We start from the raw sequence: 21,233 nt of genomic DNA on the forward strand, positions 1-21,233 counted from the left end.
CACCTTCTAAATATCATGCTATTTAGATCGTGAGACCTTTTTATGACTGCTCACAAACATCCATTAATTACAAGGTTGACACTGATACCTCAAATATGTGTTGTAATAACTTGTGCTTTGTGAATCCAGTTCTGTAAATAATTCGAAGCTGTTCTGTGGCATTTTTTTACCGCTTCATTGTTCATCTTAGAAGCTAATCTCTGATGTTCACACTAGAATTAGACATGAATACAGAGTTGAATCTATGCAGAACTAATACATTAATAGCATTCAGAAATAAAAAAATGAAGTAACCTTAGTCAGTCTGGCTTAATGAACTCCCTGAAGTAGCTTTTTATGTAGTTTCATTTGTTAGATAAAAATAATATTTTTAATATCTTACGCGTAGATTTTTGCAAAGCAAAATTTGACATCATACCATAAGAAGCTTTGGTTAAGTAACCAGTGTATCACAGGTTAAATGAATTAAAAAGTGGTTAAAGCACAGACTGTGTTGATATATGGAGAGAAATTTAGCATACAAGATTCTAGAAAATCAGAGTTGGGTTTGAGATGTATCATGTATAGTTAGTGGTTTGGAAGAAAACAAAGCAGTTACTGGTGACATCTGTGTGCTGTCTCTAAACTGAGTGAATGGTGTGAGGAGATCTGGATAAACTGTGCTTGAACGAGCTATATGAATTTAAGTATGATAAAATGTAAATTCATTCATCTGGAAATAAAAACAGCAGGCTGTATTTGTATGATACTTTCCATACCATGTCCAAAAGAACTATTGTAAAACATGTATAAAAGGCAAGAGCCCGTTTGGATCTGTAATTCATGCTAATGCAATATTTTTGTAACCTTTTTTTAAAGTAGCATAACATTTTTAAAATACAGTTATAAAGTTTTTATATGCAGTTTTATTCAGTTTTTTATACATGCTTAGTTGTTTTCAGGAGAGCTGCTATCTGTATGGCCCAGAGTCAGCAGTCAGCACAGAATTAGTTTTACACCGTTTTCAACAAAGTATAACATACGATACTCAGGGCAAAACATGAAAAACTGAGCAGTTACCCCCACTATTGCAAGCACCAGAGTTTAAACAATGCCTTCTCATCTCTTTTCTCTGAAGCCATTTCTTCTGAATATCTGCAAGTTCTCACATATTTGTATCACTGCTTTTTACAATAGAAACCCACATATCTTATTTGTGATGTTCCATAAGTAATTTTCTCTTTCTCAGCTGTCTCTTCTAATCTTTCTTATAGTTTCACCTTACAGGACACTTTCTGACTGTCCCAGCCTTCAAAATAGTCTCCAACTTCTTATTACAGAGATGCTGCTTGCCCTGTATTAATGTATTTCCAATGAAATCTCACATCTTCCACCACCTGAACAGCTCCCCTGACTGTGTTCCTGCCTATACAACAGTTAATTCATTTGGAGTGTGCTCTGTGTTGTGTAGTTTGTTCAGGGCTGTTCAGGACATAAAAAAAATTGACAAGAATTGTTACATAAAGTACTGTCTGATGTTTTCTATATTGAAAGTTAGCAGAGTTGGGCTTTCCTGAGGACAGGTAATACAAAACTTTAAATAACCATGGTAAAAAAGAGTTCACGAATGTGTTTGAAGAGTGCTTTCTAACATGCACCATTATTGTATTGGATATTTAGATCTTTAAGGCAAAAAATGTTATTTTATTTTTTTTATTACTTTTGTGTCAATTAATTTGTAAAAACCTTAAAAGGCACATCATCAATCCAAGTAATCTCACTTCCAGGATGCTACTTCACAATCTAATATACTGTGACATTGAAACGTATTTTATTGAAAAGTGAGTCCAGGACACAGGTGCAGGGATAATATTTTTTAAAATATTATGTCTTCTTTATATGAGACTCAGATCATAGAAACCATTCCAGGGAGAAAGGCAGAACGTAAAATATCAGCAGTTATAAGAGTGGAACACAAACTTTTTCAGCATACCAAATCAGCAAAACTTAAAACAAAGTAGAATTCATCTACTAGGACCCTGGGATCTAGCAGTTGGAGGGTAAAGGTGGCAATAAATAATAGAAAATAAAATTTACAGTAAGCCAAAACACAAAGGCCTCATGATCATGCCATCTTTGGCAATGAAATGGACCATATCTCGACATAATCTTTTACATTTCTAGCTGTAACATCTTACCAACACTTCCATTTAAAGCTTGTATAATTTTAATTATTAAGTAAACTTTTCTAAATATGAAGTAATGAAAACCAAAGCAGATTCCACCCAGGTGTGGGTGAAAGTGCTACCTTAGCCCAAATTCCAGACTGTCATTTGCATATTAACCAATTTTAAGGTGACCTCATAATGTTTATTACACCATTCTCCTAAGCGTGATCAGACATCTATTGAAAAAGGTCTGCAGAACTGTCAGTTACCTAAGTTTTGTAGCCTTGCTTTGCTGTAGCTTGCCATAGAATTAATGTGAAAGCTTTATCTTGAATTGTTTTCAGCAGCTTTAAATATTTTCATCAATGGGTTTCCAGTCACAGCCAACCAGCTTGAGAAGTATAACTGCAGGTAGTCTGGATAAAGTTAGTGATGTACAAAATCTACTCCTTGTTTAGCCTAAACAACCAGGCTTTGAGGATTAAAAAATGGGCAGAGATTACTTCCTTAATTTGTGATAGCCCTTGTGATAGAACAGTATTATTACATAAGTTCATATGTAAAGCACGTTCATGCCGCAAAGTGTCCAACTACTTCATCAAACCAGGCATATTATCATTACTGCCGAGGTGTTTTATTCTGTCCTTGCTAAGAAGCGGGCACACACTGATAAATATTCCAAGAGGGCACAGCCAGAAACAGTCTCTTTTCTTTTTTATCGCACTGGCAGTTAGTAAGAATAGTCATATACTTTGCTAAATATTCCTGCAGAACTTCTTTTGCTATTACATCTGTATGCAAAGCAAATGCAAGCAATTTAAAGTCTTTTCAGTTACTTTCACTTGACACCAGCAGTAAGTATACAGAGAGATTTATTAGTGGTGTGAACCTTGGTGATTTAGAGATTCCAAACTTTTCTTTTTAATGACAAAATATACTATTGATAGGATTCAATCAAATATCACAACTCGTCTGTTGAGTCTGTTAACTTTCACAGCTGTCTTTTCTCAGTGGCAACAAAATATCTGCTGAACAGTTATAGTATAAAATAAAGCATTTAAAATTATTAAGACATTAATGCAAATAGAGTGGCACAATAGTCCTACAGAGAATTAGTTGATGAGTTTGTATGATACTTTTGATTCTAAAATACAGACATCCAATTAACTAGAAATCTTTTTTTTTTTTTTTTTTTTTTTGAAAGCTTTGAATTTGCTCGCTACTTCTTGTTTTCCTGATGTCTCACATTTTATCATAATGTTCTGGGTTTTTTCTTTTTTGTTTTTGGTTTCATAACCCATATTACATTCCGTTACTGTTATTGTATATTGGAGCTGTGAAAAATGCATAGAGGACTTGAACTTGATCAAAGTTATTGTAATTCAAATACGTTCTCAGACCTCAGCCAACATTCTTGCTGTGTTTATTCTGGACTTCATGCCTACTCTATTTTACAAGCTCAGGGACTCTCCAGCTATGGAACATTCCCCTTGAAATCTGAAGTTCACTGAACATGAACCTTTGGGCAAACCTGTGCATAGTACATTTCTAATACCTGTGAAACATTGTGAATTCAACCTCTTTCATACAGCTCTAGTCTATGCAAATGCTATTATCCCATGCATTAATCTTGTATGTGAAAACTTCTGTTGAGATTTGCTTATGTATTGGATAAGTATATGTACCCCGCTGTCCTTTGTAAGTGATAAATTGAAGGTACAAAATGTTTCTTTAACGTAGTGTGGAATATTGAAAGTTACTTACCTTGCTGGTAAGCAGGTAGATGAATGTTCCTGAATGAATATTTTTCCCCTGTTAATGTTTCTGAAATGGATTGAAATAGAAACCTCTTATCTTCACATTCCTCATACAGGTCCCACCAGGTACAGGTTCCACTTACTGCGTTATGCCTTTTTCCCATAACGATGCTAAAACATTAGTATCTTTTTAAATTCTGAACAGTGCTAGTGAATGACTATGGCTTAGAGATTTGAGACATGGCCACTAATTCTTAAATCAAGCCAGTGTTTTCCCAACTGCATATGATCTATAAACTATGAAATTAAGCCTCCATTCATCTTGTCCACTGTAACTACTTTTATTTATTTTCTGTACTGTGGAGAAATAATGTTTCTAAAGCACTATCTTTAGGTTAATCTTTCGTGCATGAGGACTGCAAATATGTATCCTCAAAAGAGCTCTTTGTTGACTTAGCTCCTCTCCTAATGAAGTTAGTGGGAGGTTTATGACTGACTTTGGGGAGAACAGTGTTCTGGTGTTACAGTCTACATCTGAAATTCCACCCTTCACACACCATTGAGGTTAAGTAGCTGCCTCTTCTGAATGCATCAGCTCTACTCGATTCTTTGCCAGCATCAATAGTTTTTCACATTGCATTTGCCAATTTTTGGCTTTCTAGCAGATCGAAGATTGGAAATGAGTTATTTCAACTTCCTTTTTGACAGGTTGTCTGTCACTGTGGGTGTCTGTAGCTTAGGTTCCGTTATTAAGAGTGAATATCCTGCATTTGCATTGGGGAATAATGTTCATTCCAAATTTTTATCTGATTTGGGCTTCTTTGCTTTTTTAAAAACTAAACTTCAAGCCAGTACTTCTGCAAATCTCTCCTCTTCTTCAGCCCCATAGAACAGTACTAATATGTGACCAGATCAAAATCAGACACATTCAAGCATCTCTTGGAAAATCAGACTGCATTTTCACAGTATCTTGCACAACTACTGCTTGCATGGAACTATGCTCCTCTCCAAAAGAGCAGAGAGATTTTGCTGGATGTGCAGTGTGTAACAGAAAGCATATTTTATCATGTCTCTCTGCAGCCCATTTGCAGCAGGAAAGGTTTTGAATTAAAAGCAAAGCCATGGCGCTTCCTATATTGGAAGCCATCCTACTTTTTTTTTTTTTTTTTTTACACAAATGTCACAGAAAATTCAAGAAACAATGATAAAATGTTTGCTAATTTAGACCAACAATAGAAATACGTTATAGATTTAATGCTGAGGTAGGTATTTGACAATACTGAAGAAAAACTGAGTTATGTCAAGGTTGGAGTTGAACCTTATGTTTAAATTCTGAAGCGCAGTAATTAAAACTTTGCCTGTAGCAAGTAATCCACTTGAGGTTAAAATAGTGCATGCGTGTTTGGAGGGAAGCACTGATTTGGGTTTACCTTGTTTTATACAGTTTATACGTCTGACCTACAAAAAGCTAACAGTCCTACCTTTAAATCCAGTTCCCAATTAAAAACACAATTTGAAAAGCTTTAGGAGACCTATGGGGCCTGTTTTAGAGAAGTTTCTGGTCCCATCCCCCAATGAACAAATTAAAAAATATTACCTGGTCCCCTGTTGGTCCTCCAGGCTGACACTGTGTTTTCATTAATACATCATTAGGGTAATGACATTGTGCTGATATTTTTCTCCAAACACAGGAGAAACCACCAGGAGTAACAAAGTACTGTACCTTTGCAAACTTAGTTATAAGGAAAACTTTTAAGAATGAATTATAAAAACACTAACTTTGTTCTTTTTATGTTTGTCTAAAATTATCTTCTATCCCCTCTTTCTGTACACATCTTTGTTTTGTTTTGCATGAAACAAATGCATAAAAATTAAATTGGATAACATCCCATTAATTGAGACTACATCCACTTAGAAGTTATGTAAGCTGTTATAATAACCTGAAGGCTTTCCCCATTTAGAAGTCACCTGGAATTAAAGTAATTAACTTATTGCTCTATCCTAAAATAAAAAATTAAAATTGTATTTTATTATTTTTCAGGCAATCAACTGTTACCTAATAGATAACAATGGATTTATTTTAGTGTCTGAAGACTATAGACAAGTAAGTGAAAGGTTTTTACTCAATCTTCTCATGTAACACATTCATACAAAATTACTTGTTTTTTAAATAGGCTACTGTCTTAAAATGTTAAGGAATTAGTAATATAAAATTTTAAAAATGCCTTCAACAAAGAATGTAAGTTGTTTCTCACAGGAGCTCAGTTTCTGTCTCCCACTGGAGCAGGGTCTGCTTTTAAACTCAGAAATGTTCTCTTAAAGTACTTTTTGCTGCAGAAGTGTCTGTCTTCTGTAAGATGTTTTTACCCCAAGGAAAAAAAGATTATTTGTGGTAATTTTGCCACATGGAAAGGCTGGGGAGGGAGGGAGGACTCTGGGGACACAGTGCTTTTACATTAAAACTTGAGATAATGAAATTTTACAGAGCTGTTAGCTGAGGAGTGTATTTTCTGAAGCAGATTACAGCCATTCAAGGATTAAAACTAAGCATTTAGCATCACAACAAAGAGAACAAGGATCATGGTTAACGAAAAGATCATTCAAAACATAAATTTGCTTTTTCTTAATGGAAAATTCTTGAATAATAAATGTATAATCACTCAATCCTGCAAACCTTATGAAGGAACCATCACCATTCTCATCAAGTTCTGCCTGAAAACTGCTGGGATAGTGCCTCAATTATGCCAGAATTGTCTGAATTTGAATTTCTTTTATGTATTGGGATTGTGAATAGGAATATCCACACTCCCTCTTAGCCCTCAGGTGAGCTAAATTCATTATGACTAGTTTGGTTACTGAGAAACAGCTATTGGAAAGAGCTCTGGGTGATGGAAGAGTGACTGGAGAGGAGATAAAATACTCAAAGTGAATGGCAAAAAAGAAGACAAACTGAGCATTTTACTTATAAATTAAAAGCTTGAGTTATTGCAACCTTAAATCTGTCAGTTCTGAAAGTAAAAAGATAGATATTCTTCACCTTTGCATAGCACAAAAGTAGTTGCAAGTTTCCTTGTGATCCCTCTCTCCTTTGCTCCATTTTGATTGATACTTTGAAAAGTCTATTAGCATGTAATAAATATGAGAAATTTCCGGAACTGTTATCCTTCCAACATGTGCTAGAGCATTAATAGTTAAATATGCTGTACTGTGTCATGCAATAGTCATTCTTCATGATATATCCTTATATGCAAAACTGAGCACTGAAATTTATTATTTTGTTTTACTTTGTTAAATATATTGCTTCCATTCTTTAGAATGTCACACATATTCTGAATATAATTCTAGGATGTACCCAAAAAATAATGTGAACTAAAAATATAACATTACTTAAATATTAACTGCATTGTTAGAAGCAGCTGTTAGGGGTTTTTTTCCCTTGTATCTGTCAAATCTGTATCTTCTACTTAGCTGAGCAGTAACATAGGAAAAACACTCAGTAGAATAACCTCGATACAGTTAAAACATTTTTGTCTCATTATTCCCCCTGTTGATGTTATTCACAGGTACTTAATAGTGACTTTTGTAACTGATTTGCTAGTTGATAGTTGGCTACAGCAAATATATATGATTAGGAAGATCTTTTTCCTTTGATAGGCTACCTGATAATAGCCCTTACATATTCCCATGAAGAATGTATGGACAACTGTTGGATCAGAACTAGGCTAGAAATGTGTTATGACCTATTTTTTTAGTTATGACAGATCTAAGCCTAAGACAGACAGTAAAGTTGTCTCTATGTTTATGTAATACTGTAGTAAGATTATGATTATTACAATAGTATGTGTAGGTATATATAAAATCTATATTGTGGGTAGAGAAGGGATAGGGAAGTGGGATGAGGCATTATCAATTACTCTCCTGTCTGGGGTTGCTTCAGCACTGTTTTTCTATGGACTTTTCAAAAATGACCTGAACTGCTCTAAGAATCTTGTTTGGGGGCAGTGTAATTCTTCATCTGAATTGCAACTAAATCCTAATGTATTAAAAAATAGCAATAATCCATGTGCTACTGCTTTGGGGGAGAACTAACGTTTACAAATGGAGCTTTTATGGGGAGAGCTGTCACTGAAATGTCTTTGTAAGACTGAAGCACAACTTGATAAAACAGGTTTATTACAGTGTAAGGTTCTACTAGTTATTTATGGTTTGGGCTTTTTGACATTGACTGCCTCTCCAATAGTTAGAATAATCTTTCTTCATCAGTCGGCTAGGGCTACTGAAGCTAGTATTTTAAGTCATGTAAGCTACAAATGTTCCTCTTGTTTCTAGGAGACTTTATACACCCGCATGTTTTGGAAAATGATCCAAGTTTCCTGTGAGAAAAAAAAAAAAAAAGGCAATACTTGCTTTTTAGGTGGAGGAATGTCTTTTTTTGGCTAGGGCTATAACTTTTCTGCCTGCAAACTCCCAGGTGCATACTTGAGGTCAGCTAAGTTCCTTGTAATGGAATTGGGGTTTAGTTCATACAAAACCTATGGAATCTATGCAATTTGAGAGTGTAGTGCCCTTTCCCCCCCCCATAAATTGTGGGATTTTTCCCTTTAAACAATGCAGAGAACATACCCAATCCTTCTGGGAGTTGAGGCTCTAAAACAAAATATATCTTCCCAAACTAGAAAAATGCTGTACATATAAGATTTTCCACTGTCATATGAATGACTGCAGATGATGGATTCACTTCCATGTCACATACAAAATTCATAACGTGAATGTTTTTTTTCTCAACAGAGATTTATTTTTATTAATTCACATCTACTGAACAAGGACAAAATAAGTAATTCAACCGGCTGAGTGGTTTTAAGTATGAAACGACTCTGAATGGAGTTAAAATTTATAGGATTGATGAAATGTACTGTTGCAGTTCCTTAAACAGGTCATGCAGGAATTATAAAAAATGCTTTTTAATGAGTGTTTATGAAATCCTCTCACAACCTGTTTATATCTTCTTTGAGTAACATTTTAATCACAAGGGTTTGTGATCAGATTAGGGCATTTTCTTTACAAGCTTTAGGTTCGGATGGCTTTTATTTCTGATATTAGATGTTATATAATGTACCTCAATATATTGTTTAAGCTCTCACATCTGCTCGAGGGTAATAATGTAATCCGTGTAACTTGCTATGACTGTGAAGTCCTCTTCGTTTTTTTGTGTAGCAGTAGTCCTGAAAACCTATCTATGTAACTGTCAAAGCTGCTCTTGTCAAATCCTAGAATGTGCCAGTTTAAATTGCATTCAGTGTTGTTTTACGTTTATCTACACTTCTGGTAATTTCTTGCATTTTCCCCTTACAGACTGGTTACTTTTTTGGGGAGGTTGAAGGTGCTGTGATGAACAAGTTACTAACAATGGGCTCATTTAAGAGGTAAGAATTAACTTTCTATGTCTTAAAAAATATTGTAACAACAAAATGCAATAAAATAAACCCAAAGTTGTGTAAAAGAAGGCCAAGACTTGCAGTGTGGCTGGATTCTCATCTATACCTCTTTTCCATACAATCTGAGTGTAACCTGATGCCATGCACGGTGAATGCTAAGAGTGTTGGAGACAGCCCACAGTGAGTTTCTTGTTAAAAAGAACAGTTTATTTGACTACGATGCTAAAACTGTGTGCTTCTCCTCTTTCCTCTTGTGCTCAAGTGGAAAAGGGATTGGGCCGTAGCTACTACTGAACAGTTTTAAATGGCTCTAAAGCAAATCACTGATACAACCTTAAATATTTTGTCCTGTAAAAAGTAGGAAATTGCTCAAACTAGATAGTGCAAAAGTGAAAGAGTGCTCTGCCAGTAATTCATTTTCATTCACATGCTAACTCACCTTTGAACATTATTGTGACTATTGACCTGGTCTTACTAACATGATGACAATAAAAACTAATAGTGATTTTATGTGTTGTCCTTTGAAATAAATTATGCGTCCTGGGGAAATAAGAAGAACTTTTCCTTTTAACCTGTAACTCAACACTGGAGTCTTCATGGCTTTCACATGGTCTAAGAACTGTTCCTTACCCTTTTGTCCTCTTACAATGTGAGAGAAGTACTGACCATACATATTACAATTTTCCCTTCTTATTTTCCCTTACATTTCTATTATTAAAAAAAGACACTACACTGATCCCATCAACCACTGAATTTAGTTATTACATGTGAGGGTGTGCACAGAGGCTCTCAAAACAGATGGTTTGTGTGCTTCCTTCGTAAACCAGCTCCATTAAAGGCAGAAAGCTTTCCATGCTGCCTCTGTGCATTGTAGCTGAATACCACTCCCAGTAAATGACTGACCTGAAATGGAAGCATCTAGCACTCACTGAATCATCCCAAATCCTAGTTTTCTCAGGGTGACAACCTTTTTGTGTTTAGCACTATGTTCTTAATATATGCTGTAAAAGGAAGTGAAGTAATACATATTTATAGACTGAGTTCTATGATGAAAAGATCTGTTTATACAAGAGGTGAAGCATTTTATACAGTAAAAACAAAAACATGTGGTCAAAATCAAGGGATAATACTTTAATTTGTCTCAATTTGTTTTCTCTTGACTAGCAAAGCATTTCAAACAGAATATCTACTGAACAATAGATGGTTGTAGACACCACCATTGAGAAAACAAAGACTGCACGGCTCAAGTATTCCAGCTAAACTGAGGCGGACGTCAATTTGGCGTGGATCACTGCCTTATGATTTTTCTGGTCTTGAGCTCTGAGGGAGTTACAGATAATGAAGCCACTAGCTCAGTGCATCTGAGCTGCATGCTAAAGAAAATGTAAACACAATAGGCCGATTATTTAAACACAAAAACCTGGCCATTGCCAATCAGTTAAAAATAGAAGAGAATCAAAGTGGTGTAATTGCACTAAATGAGCCACCTGGTTTTCCTGCTGTACAGCAGATAGCTCTGACCAGCAACAAAAAAACCCACCAAACTGTCTTTGAGCTGCACTAGATGGGGCCTTTAAAACAAATTATTCCGGCAATACAAAGAAGAAATCTTTGCTGGCTCTCATGAAAATAGTCAGAACATTTATCATATTTTTAAGATGACTAGTTTGTTTGGGTTGTGTTCTGGTTTGCTTTTCCAAAATGTATCTTATATGGAATAACAAGTAAAGAAAAAAGCATTGCATAATGCAGTGGCAACATCTATTACCAGTGCCATTTTCCTGAGAGCACAACAGTATAGATATTGCATGTTATACTCCACGGAGACAAAATCAGAGAGCGGGTTCTGTCCTTTAGCCTTTATTCTGATAATATCCAGAGCCATCCTTGCAATTTGATTCTTAAATGGCATTTGCCATCCAGCAGGTGAATTATATAGCTTGGCCCTGTTTGATCTGATCTTGCTTCTTTTTCATTTAGTTTAGAAGTAGAAGGTTCTGCAGTGCCTGATCTTCACTACAGAAGAGTTTACTGACATCCCCAGTAACCATGGGGAAGGGTGTTCTTTCTTACTTTTGCACCAATAATCTGAGTGGCAGTGCAGATATGTGCTGCCACCTCGCTGATTCATACCAGCTTTCAGGCTCTCCGTTCACAAAAGGAATGAAACAACCTTTTGTGCTTCCTCTCAAGTACCACTAATTTGGAGGTATATAGATGTTCTTTCTAGGATTGAGCTGGAAGTGTTAAACAAAAGGGGGTTGTTTGCTGCTGACTATATTTCTTCTCAACATGCAGCAGCATGAAATTCAATTTTTGTGTTTGCTGTTTATTTTTTAAAGTGAACTTAAATACCTCCTTCCCTCCTCAATTTCTTTAAACTCAGTACTTCTTTTGAATAGTGTGTACATATGTATGTATGTATATTTTCTTAGTTTATGGGTTTTATATTCAGGGAGAAAAATTATATCAGTGCCTCCATAGCAACGTGACATGTTCTATGATTTCATTTAGCAAAATGATGTTTATGTTATAACCTGAATATTGCACACAGTTAAATAATTTAAATATAATTTAAATTTATTATTAAATAAATTAGAATGTGCTTATGGAAAATTAATTGCTTCACATAACTTAGAAGAAAGTTTCTCATTTTCTCAGCATTTTATTTACTTTAAAAACAGTGAAAATTAGATTCAACTGCTCATGAAAATGTAAAAAAACCTCATTAACATCAGAAAAACTAGGGGCTATTGGAGCAATGAGATAAATCAACTTAACAAATCTGTAAGAGAAAATCAGTATCTCTTGACTTCCGAACACTTTCATCCTTTCCAGTAGGAGGAAAACTAAGCAACTCTGTAAGACAAATATGGAAGCAGCATCATTTTGTCTTAACAGTTCTGTTTCCACCAAGAATCCTCTTGGCCTCTGAGGAAGAATCTATGCTTTGGTATTTAATCATGTTGTCAGGACATACGCCTGAAATGGTGTACCCCTGAATTCCAGCTTTCGCAGGTGCTAAGACTCGCTAATAAATTCTTGCTTCTTTGAGAACTCTTATTTCCTAGTTTTTCTTGCTCTGTTCCTTTTGCTTCATCCACATGCTTCTTAGTGAAGAACACATACTGTCTGTGTTTTATGGCACGGTACATTCCAAATCCTTCACCTGTGTTCTCCAAGTGCATGGACATAGAGGCAGACTTTCATCTCTCTGTCTTGATTTGCTTTATAAGCAAAACCTAGCAAGTGTTTTGCCTCCAGGTTATAAGATTATGAAAAAGATCAGAACTCTTTACAAAGCTACTTGCAAGGAGCAGAACATTCTTAAAGGCAAATCATGAAAACAGTAACTAGGTGCTCACTGACAGGATGCTGATTTCCACTGAGACAGCACGGCCTCCAAATAAAGGATATTTTTCTGTTTAGTTTAGGCCACGCTTTCTTATTTAAGCATTCATTTTAGTAAGATATTCTTAAATTTTTGGTGATGTTAAATGAACACATTTAAAATTTGTGTTTATTTTCATGTGGATTTTTATAGTCATCAATTTGACCTTCTATTAATTTGGCAATGTTTTTGGTTCTAGATGTATACTTTGAAGATCAGTGATAGACAATTCAAACTGGAGTTGGTGGATTTGGTATTGGACAAATGCAAATATGATGTAGCAGTTCTGCAATGTAGCAGTTCTTATATTATAAAAAATTTTCCTATCTTTAGTGATGATTTATTTAGTAAAAGTAAGCTCAAAATACACCCTGTGTTTGTGGCATAAATACCACAAAAAATGGTCAGATGAATAGGCATTTTTCATATGGGCATGCCGAAGACATTCAAGGTAGGAAGATGAACAGACTATTTCCAGTAATTATCTTCTATATTAGCTGTCATGTGCACTGCAGAGCATGTATGAGGCCTGCACCCTTAATCTTCAATTTCTAAATCAATAGTATGTAATTGTACTGCCCTGAGGAATAATATTCCATTTTCATCAACGAAATAGAAGTCAGAAAGGCAACAGTATAACAGACTGCCTAGTATAGGTTTATAAGTAGGTACAAAGAACCAAATAATATCTGTCACTCTCCTCTTGTCATTACCAAGAAGAAAAGCCCTGTTCTGACGTTTTTCAGTTTTGCATTTACCAGATGTGCATCTGGTACCTATGCTCTGCTACTCCTGCACTGCTGTGTGCTATGTTTTCTGCTCACATTTTGTCCATATGATATCTAAAATTAATGTCTTAAAACTGAGTTTAGACATTGTTAATGTTTATATCACTTTAAAATATTACCACTAATTTAATGCAATGTGTTACTATATGGGAATTATTTTACCCACTTGAGGAGAAACCCAGGCATGTGTGCTATGTAAATGAGTTATTCTGCATGCTGGAAATACAGGTTGGAGCACCTTGGCAATTTGGAGTAGCTGAAAAATAAAGGCAAAAATATATGATGAAAGTTTTTTTGGTCAAAATGCTGTAACTTATTTTTATGCTTTTTATTGATTTTATTGGTGGTGAAACTTATTAGCCTGACAGCTTCTGGACACGATAATCTGTCTGTCAATGAAGATGGGAAAGCCAGAGCAGCAACAGTACGGGATTTCTTACAGTGTCCTGCTACCTCCCTACAAGGACCCTCTCTAGACTTTAGAAACTAGTTTACTCTTCGTACCATTCAACACTATCCCTGCTTCCCCTCCTTGCAAGAATGCCAGAGAGGCTGCATGTCTTTTGTCTGAGTTAATGAACATGTTTCCACCACAAATGGGCTGTAGTCACCGTTAATTTTTACATGGACTACTGAGTGAAGCATAGTGTCAATAATTAAGGCTTACTGTAATATTGGCTTCCTTTGCTGGATTCTTTGAGCACTTCTTCCTTTTTTCTATGGACTTGACATTTACTTCCATGGAAAGAAGCTTATTGTTCTTACACATTATATGTGAACGCCCAAATCTTGAACTAGTGACAAAACATTTGAAGTTTTATGCTTTGACGATCCTTCAGCAGTTAACGATTGACAGTGACAATTTTTTTTACTACCAAGTAGAACTCCATAGGTGTGCTGAAAATCTAGCTGAAAGCAATGGAGTACATCTGTTAATACAGCCTGTGCTGCTGTTAATATAGCCTGTGCTGTCTCAGAAGTTTAATTTGCTTGAACCAGATTTATACTCAGTTATAAGTACATTGCATAGTACAAGACTGGAATTTACTGTATCAGGAAATTGGCAATAAAAAAGGTTTTCACTAAAATGTGTTTGGCCCCTTAAGTTGTATACAACAGAGGTGCACATTTAGTTTTTGGTAAGTTATTTTCCACTAGTTAAAGATGATTGCACGTAGTCTGTGTTTGTCCTATGACTGATGTTGCAAACAATTGCTCTGTAGACTTGGGTGACCAGGTGTGGAAATATGGGCAGTTAACAGCATAGTGATGTCAGAAAGTATCAAACATATTATCTGCAGCAAGAGCAATTCTGTTCTGTCAGGTACTGTAATACATAACATGGACTTGGGCATCTAGATGGACTTGGATTGTGGGATGCAGGAAGTTATGTTCACTACCCATAGTCAGTTGAACAGGACACAGTTAGCTGCAAAGTTATTTAAAACTGAAATACAATCACTTCAGAAAGGGTAATCTGGAAGCCTTTCTTTCTGCAACACTAAGTCTGTCTGAGTGAGCAGGAAGTTTATTTTCTAAAATCTCGGAAAGACATTAGCAATAAAATAACATTCCGGAAATGACACCTGAACACAGAAGCACCACATTTTTACTACAAATACTATAGTAGCTTTTATAAGGAATAGGACTGGAAGGTTTTTACTTTCCTATTACATTTACAAGAATAAAAATGAAACAAAACTGGATTTGAATTTGTGGTTAGAACCCATTTATACTGAGTTTTAATACCATTCGCAGCAACAGAGAATCCAGAATTGATTCAATATATTTCAGTGTTCAGATTTCAACGTGGTTATGGGCTTCATCCACTAATCTTTGAAGTGTATTGCAAAATTCCTATTTGTTTTTAGTACAGAAGAATCAGGTCTTTTAAGATAATTTCACAATAATGCTTTTGCTGGTATATTATGCACATCCTATGTTATAGCTGTTTGAATCATCATTAGAATGATTTGTTCTAAAGATTCATTCACCTGCCCACTTTGACAGTTACTGAGATGGGAATACATTGTTCAAAAACAAAACTCATTCCAGGCTTTTGTTAAGAAATCTGTCTGCCTTGTACCTTTCTAAGGATTTGCTCCTTTGGACTTTTTTTTAACATAGATACATTATCTGTTTTCTAGTTTGTTCCTGAACCAGAATCTTCACACTGGAAACACCTTCAAATATATTTACTAGAACTAAACTCATTATAACATCATCCACAGATGAAATTCAGTCATTTTCAAACAGCAATTTTGCAGTGTTCCACAATGTTTTTGAGGTTGTTTATTAGAACTCTTCCATCCTGCTGTCACTCTAAAGTTTAGTGTTTTTTTCCTTGTGAAATGGAAGGGATTTTTTAACTATGTACATTTTAATATTTTTGTTCCTCCTGTTCATAATACAATCTTAGGTTGTATGTACTCCCTACAATACAATAAGAAAATCTACAAAAAATATAATCTAGCATGTTGGGGTGCAATATTAATTATATTTCTGATTCTTTGTATGAGTACATATGTCAATCTTTTAATGACTTTTTATCTTTGATCATTTAAAGAAACTATTACATGTATTATAATGTAATAATTACTTAAGAAATGTAATATAAGTACAAATACTGAGGGGGTGGGGCGGGGGGGGAAGGCTTTTTCCAGTATTTAAAGTGAAGTTCAAATTGCTACTAATGTTGCACACGGCACACTATACTAGTATTTGATTAACACTTCTTAGCAGAATAATGAAGTCCACAGATTGTCCAAGTGGTTCTGATGTATGAAATTGAAAGCTGAGAAATTGGTTGCACTTTCAAATATCAAACAAATAGTCATCGAACTTACTATATCAAAAACCCATTTGCAAAGATAAAACCAAAACCAAGTTCTATTCTACTTGTAACACTAGATATTGAATGAAGCAGGATGGGACCATTTCATCCATATAGAATTCCTTAACTACTCTGCAGAGAGCACATTAATATCTGTAAGCTGTCCTTCTCTGTGCGCTTATCATTTGCACCATCACTAGCAGGTCCAAATGGACATGCAACACAATCCTTGGATCTAGAGGAATAAAATAGTCAAACCAACCATGACTAGAAAGTCTGAGCTGCAGAGATTACCTTGCAAGGCCTGGATTCTGACCATGGTTAATGGGGAAAAAAAAAAGGAAAAAAGCTAGGGAAAGTGGTGTATTACTGCATGCCACACAGGCAGCACAGCTTACACCATGTACTGCTCTGTTTGTCTTGGCAGATCTGTGTGCGCGGATCTGGCTGTGGGCGTGATTCTGCCAAATATGGTCAGTGTTCAACTTACACCCATGTTTAGGTCTCCAGTTATGCGTTTGTCTACCATGTGCCTCTCTCTGCCAGTCCACAAAATAATGGCTTCCTAGCCATTTCTATTCTGAATATAACATAAAAAAAATGATGTAAACAGTATGACCATGTACTAAATGTTTAGCTGAAGCTGCGAGATCAAATATATTAGATATTTTGCCTGTAAGCCAAAAAGAAAATATAGGCATAATAAAGAAGCTTTTAGTGATGGTTGCTGTCACAAAATTAGATCAGAAAAATTATGTACAGTTTCTACCACAATGGATTACAACATTTCATTGGTACAGGTTGCAATGTTTCATGGCATACAGTGCAGAATGCCTCATGGTGATGCTGAATGCATTTCATGACCTATTTTTGGCAGCTTCTGGGACATCCTTTCTGTAGCTGAATTTGTGTGCTCTCCTTTCCTCTTCACTTAGAAGCAAGGCACACATTGCAAAATGTTCAAGTCCCATCTCATACATCTATAAACCATCTGTGTTCAATTGTGTTCCTTTGTCCCTCTGATGATGCAAAAGTCAAATGGATATGTTTAAATAATACTAGTAACTTTTATATATTTACACTTGTTGCAACTTAACAGCTAAAGATTCTTTACATCTGCTATAGATGTTAAATGCTTTTTATGTGGACGGATATAGTTAATTAATTGTTCTATGGACAGACAGATTTAGAGAAATAATCACAATTCCATATACTATCTCTTGCGTTCTGGATTTTACATTTAGATCTCTGAAGTGTATCAATGATGAGCAAAATCACAAGCAGAAATAAATTTTCCTGTTTACTATGCATCTGAGGAGGCTTCTAGCATATGTTGATTACTGAAGGTACCTGATATGGAATATTCTGCCCTTATGAAAAGAAGCAAAAGTAAACCCATCCTGCTTCAATCATCTGTAGTGCGAATACACTGAAATTCCACCTCTCCTTTGGAAGCCACATCATGTTTTTACAATTTAGTTGTGCACTGAGATGCTGGAACTGTAGAAGTGTTTTTCTGCATTTACTGGAGCTCAAGACTGGTCTGTTGTGAGAAGCCCCTCAAATGCATAGGTTCTTTCACTTTCTGGGGCTAAATGTGCTGATCTTAGTCCAGAACCAACTCTTTAAGCATCATGTTGAATGTGTATTCTCCTCCTCCTCGCATTGTTTATATCATTATGTGTTACACTGTATGTGTATCTTCCCTGGTTTCTCCCAGTCACACTTTTGCTTTGTTCTGTAGTCTGATAAAGCCCTTACAAAGTTTTCACAGTGTTTCTTATGTTTATTCTCCTTTGTGTAACCTGTATTTTAATGATCCCTTTCCCTCTTTTCCCTGCTGCTGTTACAAATTTTGTTTTCCTGTCTACTTTGTGGGCAGAATGTTCCATACCACCATTTTTATTCCACTGTATTTTCTTCTTTTAGTCAAGTAGTTTTCTGTTCTTCTCTATAGAATTACACTTTATGACTACCAGGCCATGTGTAGAACAAACAAAGAGAGTAGCGACAGTGCCCATAGCTTACTGGACGTAAGTATAGCAAATTTTCTGAGCACCTTTCCATGCAATCATCAAAGAAAATTGTTGCAAATATCTTGTACCCATTATAAGCCCATTTTATTGATTTGGAATGCTTACAGCTCTTGCGTTTATCCTAGTGCATACAAGGAATGGTTCGTTATAATCAAATGCAAAGTGTTAAGCATTTTCAAGTTCGAATACTTACACAATCATTTTTAATGCTGGCCACCATTTCTGAGGTTGTCAGAATGTTCTTTGCACCATATGAATCCTCCTTCTAAGGACTTTGTAAATTTGGCTATAGATTGTGCTTTGTTTGAGGGACTGGAATCACATACACCTTTTCCCTATGGAAACACATACACCCATGCAGAAATGTAATTCAAATTAGAAATCATGATTTCTTTTTTTTTAGTATATGAAAAGATTGGTTCATTGGCAAGGCATGCAAGTCAGTGATTTTTAACACTTTTTTTTTCCTTATTATTTAAAGAAGATGCCTTTTAAAGTAGAATTTCAATGTGTTTAAACCCTTGTCCTGCAATCAGATCTGAATAAAACCCCTGCCCCTCTGCAAGGCCTGATTAGAGTCAAGCTGGGTCTTGCAAGGGCAACTTCCTTTGCTAAATCATATATCTAGGTAATAACGCCAAGGATATTTTCTAATTGTGTATATGTTTTACTCATTACTATAATAATCTGTCATAACTGATAAGGTGTTACATAAAGTACAGTTTTTGCGTATTAAGAGGGACTGTTTTAACAAATATATAAGAGCGTGAATATTCCTTATGTAAAGACAGCAGCAAAACACTAGTAATTTCACAAGTCTGGAAAAGTTATGAGACAGTATTTTTAAATGCACAAGGATCCAGCTAGAAGAAATAAGTCTACACATAGCTAAACTGTTAAGTAAATATCAAAGTTCTGGCAAATTCCAATGTGTATATACAGCTTCCATGCTTTAATAATCATATGCATTTTGGGATGTTTTCATTTACATATTTACATGAATCTCTGTTTTTAAATACCTGCAAATTTGGATTTTCTGTACTTATCAGTCTGTTATCCACTAAAGCCTGAACCTGAAAAAGACTGTCTTGACATAACAGCAAGTACCAGGGTGTGCAATGAAACTTAAATTATCAGTGGACTAGAACAGGATTCTGTGAATCACATTTGCATGAAAAATTTTAAAGTATGTTACAACTCTTAGCAACAACCTTCCATCCCAAGGCTTGGGGCTTCAGCTCAGTTTGAATAAGCACCGAGCATGTAGCACTGAAGTATTTCTCTCTTATGAGTGGGCTTTAATCCAAGAGATTTTCATTATTTAAATTTAAGTCCAGAATGTGTTTATGGAGAAAAACTCTGCAACTGTTGTGGGATACACTGAGACATGACGAGCACCTTCTTTATTTTTTTAAAGATAGCCAAACTCTTCTTTAAACCTCAAGTGAGTTTTTGTGATGTTCAACATGAAAGCTGGGCAAAGCTTTTATTATTTTCCTGTTGATTCAGCCACTTCTTATAACCATGACTTCAGAGAAAGTATAAAGAGAACTTGCATTAAAAACAGGTAGGGCTAGATTCCTCAAAAGTATTTTTTCCTGGTTTTAGGCCCAGTTTTGTACACATAGATCAGCTTATTAGGCAGTATTCAGTACAGTTTCTACATAAGCAAAATGTTTGTTCACAAATGTTTATCATTCCTTTTGAGAATTATCGTTGTACAAATACAGGAATAGATAGAAGGGCAAGACTGGGACTCTTTAAAAAGTTCTTATTTTAAACAGCATAGAAGTGGAGCACAGGCATCAAAGACTGTATGAAAACTAAAGCATCTATCACAACATTCTGCTAAAATCATGGAAAACAGGTGTCAGGGCTGGACTCCTCTTTCTGTCATAGCTTTTTAGGCTGTGGAATAGATTTATATATCATCTGGTCCATTTCTTTGCCAGAATGGAATTGTTTCTTAAAAGATATCCAGATACATTGTAATTTAACATATTTTGTGTTTTAATTTATTCAAGTCCTAGACAACTCTCCATAGAATCACTGTGTTGCAAATATATCGGTGCCATAGAGTCACCCAGCTCAATTCCTTTGGCTCTCAATCATGGTTTAGATACATAGAGAGAATAAAACTCCTGCAGTTGTTGCCTCAGTTTTTGAAGGAACAGTCTTTGAGTGAAAAAGACTGTCTCAGTAAAATCAAATTTTGTGAGAATGCATTTATATCAATGTAAGGAAACGTTTTTCAACTAAAATTTCAAACCAAATTATTTTTCTAATATTCTATTCATATTATTGATTTTTTCCAGATATATTAAGGTTTTAAATTTTCTTTTAGTTCTCATATTAAAATACTTTTATAATACATAATGTATTTTACATTAAGTACGTATTGTTCATAAGTAATAATAAATATATTATTTTACACTAAATCATTTGACATTTGAAAACAAATGTATGCAACACAGTTAATTACTTGGATGTCTGAGTTCAGATTTTCTGATTTGGAGTGAAAATAAACAAGGTGTCCCACAGGGCTGAAATTTTGTTCTCTTTTCATCTCTGGGAAAGACTTGTAGCTTTTTATATTTTCCTGTAAGACAGCCCTTAATAAGTGGAAATCTCTACTGTCTCAGGCATTATGCATTCTGCTGGCTTGCAGTTGCAGCCTTTCATGCTCTGACTGACACTAGTTCATTGGCTTTGTGAGTTATCAACCCTGTGCAGAAATACTCTTTGTGGCCTCTGAAAACTTTAAATGGCCAGTTACTGCTGTGCAAAATGGCAGTGCTGAGTCAGCATGGCTAAGCATGATTTTAAATATTTGAGTAGTTCTCTTA

General features: G+C 35.2%; 1 protein-coding gene across 1 annotated transcript in view; it reads left to right on the top strand.

Moving 5' to 3' along the window:
• CACNA2D3 (calcium voltage-gated channel auxiliary subunit alpha2delta 3) overlaps positions 1-21,233 on the top strand; it is a 466,721-nt gene that overhangs the window by 421,281 nt on the left and 24,207 nt on the right. The window contains exons 30-32 of the mRNA XM_086470039.1: positions 5,946-6,008; positions 9,257-9,327; positions 18,309-18,384. Of these exons, the coding sequence (XP_086326165.1) occupies positions 5,946-6,008; positions 9,257-9,327; positions 18,309-18,384 (210 nt within the window). The remainder of the gene's footprint in view (positions 1-5,945; positions 6,009-9,256; positions 9,328-18,308; positions 18,385-21,233) is intronic.

The sequence above is a fragment of the Leptosomus discolor genome, chromosome 9 (genome assembly GCF_034619465.1).
Source record: "Leptosomus discolor isolate bLepDis1 chromosome 9, bLepDis1.hap2, whole genome shotgun sequence".
Classification (NCBI taxonomy): domain Eukaryota; kingdom Metazoa; phylum Chordata; class Aves; order Leptosomiformes; family Leptosomidae; genus Leptosomus; species Leptosomus discolor.